Here is an 8,545-nt window from a genome sequence, read left to right on the forward strand (position 1 = left end):
CTAACCATACCACCACTTTGTTTCTGTCTATTAGGGAAAAAAACCATAAAGTGTAGATAAAAAAAAAAGAAAAAACACATTTTCAAGTAAAAATATACAATATATTTGATGTAAAAACTTGTACAGAATGCCTTTTAGCTTCATATATGCTATACATATGGGTTCCAACGGGGTCACTTTGACATCCTTCATGATTTACAGAAATGTCCCCAGTAATGACTGTTTTATGTGCATTGTTACAAACATACGGAACAAAACAGCCCTTGGGTGTGTTTTAAGAGGCCAAGATGACGTGCAACCGACTTGTATAAAAAAATCCCTGAAAAATGTCTTTGTTGAGGTAAGAACGCTCCAGTCATCCTTGCTTCTTTTCTTTTTCTTTCAGGCATTAAATTCATTAACCTGTTCTAATACAAACAGGTACAATGAGAGAAAGAAAGAGGCTATTTACACACTCCGGTACGCAGTAGCTGCAGGATGTAAAGTGTCCGGGGGAAACCCCAAAATAAGGTGGGTTTCCAGTTGTTGGTACCCTCATTACTTTCATAGCTGCTCCTTATAAACATGGGAAAAGCCAGTCTTTAAAATTATACCTCAACATAGTAACCAACACTTCAGTTTTATATTAAAGAATGGCCAAGGCCTCAGCACAAATTGGCAAACATACTGTAAAGATTACAAAACAGGATGAACAGGATCTTGGAACTTTTGCATGGCTTCTGGATGGTAAATATTTAAACAGTTTAAATTTATATATGTACAGCATTGCCATAATTTGAACATAAAATATTGTTTGCTAAATTCTGTGTGAAAACTTAATCTTCAGTAGGAAAACTGTGGAGTAGTGCTACCTGAATAAGTAAGGTTATTTCCCTCAGCTTGAATGAAGTCACATATTGGACCCCAGAAAACATTCAGATTGGCTACAGATTTGCTGTATGCATTAATCCTATGTAGGCATGGGCTGGTATCAAACTACTCCTGTTTTATTTTTTTTTTTTAATCACACTGTTACAACAGTTTATTAGAAGCAAGATCTGTCTAAGTTGCAACTACCCTGTTTTTACAGTGGGATTGGCTGGCAGGAAGAAGGTTCCAAACTTGCATAAAAAAAGCAATTTGTCTATTTAAAAATATAGTTGTTGCAAAAGCTCCCTTGTGACCATGGTGTAGATACAGTTATGAAAACTACTACCGAGCCAAAACTGTTGTTTTTGGCCTGCTATAAGTGTATGGAAGATAAGATCTATTGAAATAGTTAGCCCAACAAATGAACAGTTTAGCTTTGAATACCAGTGTTACAGCAAAAACATATTTTGTATAAGTACCCATAACTACGGTACTTAGTGATTCTTACATCTTAAATCAAGTTTTCTCATTCCTTATTCTATTACCTTTTTTTACTCCTTAATTAAGTAACATCTTTTTTTTTTTTATTGTATCATATTTTTTTTTTATAATTAAAAGCTGTCTCTCTTTGGTCACATCACATTTCTTATTATTTTGAAGCCCTTTTTTGGAGCACACTTTTTTGAGTTTTTGTTTAAAGAATACTTTAATTTTAAAACTAAAAAAGGTCTATTTCACTCATTTTGGGGCATTTTATTGCTGTTAGATCAGGGTTTTAAACTGTACTTTGGTCAGTTTGGATTACATACCAGAACAGCCATTGGTCCCTCCAAGACTTTTATCATTTTGGGAACTGAACACAGCCTTATGGATCTTAAACATTTCCATTTTTTTAGAGTATCCAATATTTAAGTCGTAAAAGGAATAATTTGGGTAACATTATATACTTTTAAGTTAATTTCGTGGAACTTTTACTTGATGTTATATGACTTTTCATACCAGCTCTTGTCTATGCATAACTGAACCATAAAGTACAACAAACAGTCCAAAAGGAATCAAAGACTTCAAAAAATTATAAAAAAGTCCATCTATTATGACTGTACATGGCCATTCAATAATACAGTATGGAGGATAGTTAGATTGGTTCTATTGTTATATAATAAGGCATCAGAACAGTAGCTTTTGTATTTCCTTGTACATAGACTCTGTTAAACAGATCAATGCAGCTCGATGTGAAGTTGAATACTGTCACTGACTTAACTGCCTGCGTCAGCAATTCAGGCATCTGATGAGCTCAGATGAAGCCACCAAAGGAAACAACAACAACTCCTCATGTCGTCTCCAGCTGAAAGACATTGTGATTGGTTGGCGTGGTGAAGAAAAGCTGCTCCTCGCTGGTAGAGCGGTTATCGCAGGGCGTGTGTCGCCCCAGTGTCCTCTCAAAGTCTAAGAGCTGACCCATGAAGTTGAAATTTGGTGAGATGTTGGACTTCTTCCTCTTTACAAAGTCGTACGCGTCGTTTAGAGAGAGGTTCAGCCTCTGCATAAGGTAGGCCACAGTGACTGTGACTGAGCGGCTGATGCCTGCCAGGCAATGGACCAGGATCCCACATCGCTTTGATCGTGCCTCATCTACGGGAGAAAGGGAAAATCCAGGTCGGAAATGTGTAAACAACATGACCGTAACAAGTTCTGCTATAATGGTTGGTGCGATTCCAATTCAGCTCAGCTATGAGTAAGCAAACAGTTGTCAGCTTGCAAAACTGGAATCAAACAAAACCCCAACAGAGGGGAAGCATCACTTCCTTCCTCATTCAATGTATGAACCTACTGAGAAACCCGCTCCTGACAACACAACACAGTAACCACCAAACAAACAACAGTGGTTTCAGGTGGAGTCATAGTGAGAAACACCAAACCAAAAGCAAAACTCAAATGCAACCCTGCCATAACAATACAAAAAAACAATACGCATTAGAGTGTTGTACTCGATTTAAACTTTTGATAAGTAGTGATAGGTATTCCACCTTTCCACCTGCCAGACCCTTTTATAGTCGGCCACAGCTAAAACCTATTGGCCCCTTAAGCATCATGTGCCTTGGTGGTTAACAGGTTAAAACACATGAAAAAATAGGAAACCTCATATATAAAACTATTCAATAGAGATAAACTGATTTTTTCTGACCAATACTAGTTTAAGGTTTTGACCACTAATGACCTTTTTCATTTTAGGGACTGCAAAGCGCTGGGTTCCTTTATGAAGATGGTAGTTTTAAAAATTTCAAAACTTTTTCTTTTTTTTTATATTTAAATCTTTTGTTTCATGCATTGTATGACTAAAGGATAAAAATTTTTTAAAGATTTTTAATTTTTTTTTTTTATTTTAAATGGAAATTCTCAGTAACAAAAAACCTTCCTGAGGTCTGACATTGTTGGTTCACTTACCAATAAATGATATGGCTTCTGGAAAGAACTGGGACAGGTTCTGACTCCAATGGTCTGAAATCGGGATCTTCTTGTATCTGAAGTGGCTCTTGTGCTCAAACACATTGGGCAGATTGGGTGTGACGTTCAGGATGTACGTGATGTTGTACTGGCCCAGCACGTCTAGGTTACTGGAGTCTTTGGCGCAGCCCAGGTAGAGGTAAGGAAGGATTTGGACGGGAAAATCTGGCTGATTGCTGGGAACGGGGCTCTCCTCTGATTCTGTTGCACTGCTGGGCTCTCGATCAGATTCACCGTCTGAACAGTCCGAGCTAATCCTCAGACCCCCAAAGCCCAAGACAGGTATAGTGGGGGAGGAGCTAGGACAGGAGCTGTCCAGAAGAGTCTCGCAGTGCTCTGGGTACTCTGTGTGGAACTTCACAAAACCACCTAAATGGATGATAAAAACAAACTTCAATTATTTAATCATTTACAAAAGCATAATATTTGAATCTATGATGATGCACCATTGAAGAAATTGTAATTGAACAATTTAGCCCTGATCACTCTTCTGAACCTTAATACTCCAAGAAATAACAGTGTCTGTTTATAACCTAGCATGGGCTCGTGAATTTTTTTTATGGTTTGATAAGTTTGAATAAAAGTATAATGTATTTACTGTAGTTTTATAAACTATTATAGCACAATTACATATATTTTTTAATTTAAACCCCAAAACGAAATTATTCCTGTTGCAATTTAACAAAAAATATATTTTTTAGATATAATTTTCTTTCAACACACTTGCAATTTGATTTTGATACATCTTTAGTTCCTAACTATCCATGTTTTGTCTCTACTAATAGCTGACTTGGTCTTTCTTAAAACCAAATGATCCCATCAGCCTTTACCCAGACAGCTGAGAGGCAGTGCCCAGCAATAGGTGAAGGATAGGCAGAGCGCCAACAGTTGCAGCATATCTTAACTCTGGTCATGAGTCCACATCAGTAAAACTGTAAAAGCCAAAAACTTATCAGATTTGAAAAATGTCATTAACTGGTTAATTATTCATCATATTTCTGTTTTCCGGGATAGTTATTATTAGATAATCAATTGTTTTAATTTAGAGAGTGAAAAGCAACAGGTATCCCTACTTGATAAAACAATACTAATATAACACATTAATACAGTCATAAATAACATTACTTTCATTTTAATACGTTGATAGTTACACACTATGTCATATATATATAGATATATATATATATATATAAAATACCCCAAATGTATCTTTCCTGTAAGCAAGGGAACAACAGAGTAGTCATTTTTTTCTTAAAATAAGTGCATTTGTTCTTGAATTGAGGAGATAAGAGACATTTTGCCAATGGAACAAGACAATTTAGATTTAAAATAAGAAAACACAACTGCATTGTCTTATTTCAAGTGCATATTATCTAATTATCTTATTTTAAGAGTAAAAATACTGATTCCTTTGGCAAATTATCTCATTTACCTGTACAAATCAAGGGTCAATCAATACACTTAATTTAAGAAATTTCTATATAGTTTTTTTTCAGTGTATGGAGTTAGACATCCAGTATTTGGTTGTATCCCTTACAGGTTGATCCTTGTGAGTTACAATATTTAGGAAAGGATCATTTCTTTTATTGAAGAAGTTTGTTTCATAAAGTGAAACTCAAACAGCACTGCTGAGAATATATACATATATAAATACCCTAAATGTATCTTTCCTGTAAGCAAGGGAATGACCTATTAGGTAAGACCTTATATGACAATAACTTGTGCAATATCTAATGTGCAATTACTATTTGATACCCTGTGCAATAACTATATATAACTATTCAATAGCCTGTCAATAAACTTGTATAATAATCCTTAACATTTTCCTTCTTTCACTCAGCTGAGCGAAGGTGTTTAGAAACATATTAGGTAGGGGCAGGGGCGGAGGTAGATGGGGGGCCATGGCCCCCCTTAGCCACTCATTGGCCACCCCTACCATTTTTTTCCCTCCAATACAGATGTTGGCAGCAGTAATACTCCCAAGTGGAATATTCAAAACATTTATATTTTTTGTGGTTAATTATACACATCAATATACCAACATCAAAGATGATAAATACAGAACTCATGCTCTTTTCAGAACTAGATTTTATGTTTTAAAGGGTAAAGAGAAAAATATGTGTGTCTGCAAGTCATCTGGGAGTCTACAGTGAAATCATAGATAAATAACAATTTTAATAAAAACTTTTAAAAATAAGCAATTTATGTAGATATTAGTGCTTGTAAATATAAATTTTATGCAGAATATTTATTCATAAAAGTAGGTAAGTAATTACGATGGAAAAGATTTACACCCAGGAACTCAAAACTGAAAGAGTTTCAGACACTGTACCTTTTATTTAGAAAGGACTGATGTTTAAATATATGTGTCTACTTGTTAGTAAAGGCTGTGGCAAAGTATAGTTAGTCTTTATTTCGAAAATATGTATGTTTTGCTCGTTAATTTTCCAGTTGGAACAGTGTAGATTGAGCCTGAGGTTCTGGTGCCTATCAGTATACATTGGTTATTACCTGGCCACCCTTATGAAAAGGTTCTGGGTTCGCCTCTGGGTAGGGTCAGCATTACTTTTTAAAGTTGTTTTCTATTACTTTATTTTATTACTGGTGAAAAAAAAAAAAGGAGCTTCACTTTAAAAGTCTGAGGTTCCCTAGAAGGACCATTCATGAAATACATGTCTGTTCCTGCTGAAGCAAAACATGCTGCAGCCATTTTGGAATTTTAATTGAGAATCTCAGCAGTGACACCAAACTTTTGAACACCTTTCAAACTGTAACCGTTGGACACAGGAGTCATTTTATAGATTATTTTCAGTCAGATAACGCGGAAAGTGTCGAATTTTAAACAAACATATTTAAAGGGATATTTATCTCTAATAAAACACCGACATAAGAATGATTACCTTCTAGAAAATAGGCTTTACAGCCGTCTTCTCGCAGTTTGTTGAGCAGCAGGGAGAGCGTGGTGGCCGGGGAGCCTCCGTCCTGCCAGTCCGCGCAGCTCTCATCATACAGGAGCACCGTGTCCGTCTTGCACCGCCTCAAGAACTTCTCCTTGTCCTCGTGTTTGGGGATGACGGTCTGGATCGGGATGTTGCCCTTCCTGAACCTCCGCAGCATGAGGCCGGTCATGGCCAGGTTTATGGCGCTCTCTATGTGGGAGGATTCATAGAGCTCGTGAGAGCGGCAGTCCAGCAGGAGCAGAGAGGAGGCTCCGCTCTCCAACTCCAGCTGCAGCCATTCCACGCTTTTACTCGGCCTCGCGTTAGACATGTCGCGCTCACTATCATGCTACAAACACGCCAGTAGTTTGTTTATTATTCCGTCATCTCACCCAAAAAACAACAACAAAACAAGTAGCGTTAAATGTTGCCTCGCCAGTCCATAGCGCTTATTCTGGTTAAGCGAAAAGATTTCCTCTTTTTCCTCCTCTCTCCTTCCATCAGTTAGAGTGAGCTGAATAGTTTCTAAACACTTCTCCTTCCACTTTAATGTCCCTGTTTCACTGCCAGTAAAGTCCCGATCAACTTCAGCTGCTCTAAAACGCACCAGGGTTCATGGAGCACATTGTCGTTTTAATCATTCCGATGCATGAGTTTTTTTCTTCTCTTTACTTTTTTTTTCTCTCATGACAGAAGAGCGAATCGAGGGGAGGAGTTTGTTTCTTACAATTTAAAGTCATAGCTGAAATTTCGCAAAGTCTGAATGAAATCGTTTGGAGATCTATATACTACACTGCAAAAAGTATTTTTTTCTTAAAATAAGAATAAACGAGACAACTTAAATAATTTAATCATTCCCTTAGCAAAAAGTAGTTTATTCAAAAGTGCACTAATTTCATACTTAAAATCAGAGTGTACTTATTCTAAACTATTTTTCATATACTTAATAATAGTATAGTCAAGTGTACTTGACTATACTATTGTTTACTTTATTGTTTATTAAAGTAAATGTCCCAATTTAGTTCGACGTAGTATTACTTTAGTAATACTTCAAGTACACTAAAAGTACATTGTTCGGTATACTTTCTAAACTTATACTCAAGTATTCTTAATAGAATTTACTTCAAATATACTACTTTTTGCTAAGGGTTTATAAAAGCTTCATATTTGAATCTATGATGCACCATTGAAACAGCAAGAAACTGTAATCGAACCATTTAGCCCTGATCACTCTTTATCTATCTAATTATCTTATTTTAGGGGTAAAAATACTGATTCCTTTGGCAAATTATCTTATTTATCTATACAAGTCAAGGGTAAATACACTTAATTTAAGAAATTAATTTTACTAATTTCTATATCGTTTTTTTTTTTTCATTGTATGGAGTTAGACAGCCAGTATTTGGTTGTATCCCCTACAGGTTGATCCTTATGAGATAGAATATTTAGGAAAGGATCATTTCTTTTATTAAAGAAGTTTGTTTCATAAAGTGAAACTCAAAGGCACTGCCAAAAAATAAATAAATAAATAAATAATATATATATATATATATATATATATATATATATATATATATATATATATATATATGACATAGTGTGTAACTATCAATGTATTGCAAAGAAAGTTATGTTATCTATGACTGTATTAATGTGTTATATTAGTACTGGTCTTGCTCAGCAACATACTCTGAACATCTGTGCAGAGTATGGGCTGGAAACCCCAAGGTCAAAGTGGGAAACACCTCCAAAGGTGGTAGAGGATGATCCAGTGAGCCAAGATCCTGTGGGACTTCCAGATACAGATGGACAGTATGGTAATGGCAAACCAAGCGGACATTGTGGTGGTGGACAAAAAGCAGAGGGAAGCTGTTGTGGTTGAGATAGCAATACTAAGTGATCGCAACATCAGGAAAAGAAACATGAGAAACTAGAGAAATAATAGGGCCTCAGAGAAGAGCTGGAGAAAATCTGGAAGGTGAAGGCATCAGACATCTCGGTCCAGAAGAGTGCAGTTCTAGGAACAGCAAGGATACTGCGCAGAACCCTCAAGTTGCTGAGCAAAACCCCTAACCTCACACTGCTCCCTGGGGGTCATACAATGGGCAAGATCAATTAAATTAAATTATTAATATTATCATTATAGATCCTTCCTCCAGCTGTGAGACTCTATAACCACCACTGGTTCCAACAACCTCAATAAGTTGTTAGATTCATGCTGATTTTTGCACAGATTCTGTCTTAGTCAGTTA

At 36.1% G+C, this 8,545-nt stretch overlaps 1 protein-coding gene across 1 annotated transcript; it reads right to left on the reverse strand.

Annotated features, from left to right (window-relative positions):
* Positions 1 to 2,173: 2,173 nt before the first annotated feature.
* Positions 2,174 to 6,959, reverse strand: LOC107088171 (dual specificity protein phosphatase 7-like). Its single transcript, XM_015380179.1, has 3 exons — positions 6,255 to 6,959; positions 3,295 to 3,723; positions 2,174 to 2,481 (listed from the first exon to the last, which is right to left on the reverse strand). The coding sequence occupies exons 1-3, from the start codon at positions 6,622 to 6,624 to the stop codon at positions 2,180 to 2,182; spliced, it is 1,101 nt and encodes a 366-aa protein (XP_015235665.1). The 5' UTR covers positions 6,625 to 6,959; the 3' UTR covers positions 2,174 to 2,179.
* Between the last annotated feature and the right edge of the window lie 1,586 nt (positions 6,960 to 8,545).

The sequence above is a fragment of the Cyprinodon variegatus genome, unplaced genomic scaffold (genome assembly GCF_000732505.1).
Source record: "Cyprinodon variegatus isolate N-32 unplaced genomic scaffold, C_variegatus-1.0 Scaffold208, whole genome shotgun sequence".
Taxonomy (NCBI): Eukaryota; Metazoa; Chordata; class Actinopteri; order Cyprinodontiformes; family Cyprinodontidae; genus Cyprinodon; species Cyprinodon variegatus.

Bases quoted from the DNA above. Each gene is read 5' to 3' on its own strand.
- LOC107088171 (XM_015380179.1), bottom strand. From the start codon at position 6,624: ATGTCTAACGCGAGGCCGAGTAAAAGCGTGGAATGGCTGCAGCTGGAG. The intron at 3,724-6,254 runs GTAATCATTCTT...TCATCCATTTAG, and splicing joins TAAAGCCTATTTTCTAGAAG to GTGGTTTTGTGAAGTTCCAC. The intron at 2,482-3,294 runs GTAAGTGAACCA...TTTCTCCCGTAG, and splicing joins AGAAGCCATATCATTTATTG to ATGAGGCACGATCAAAGCGA.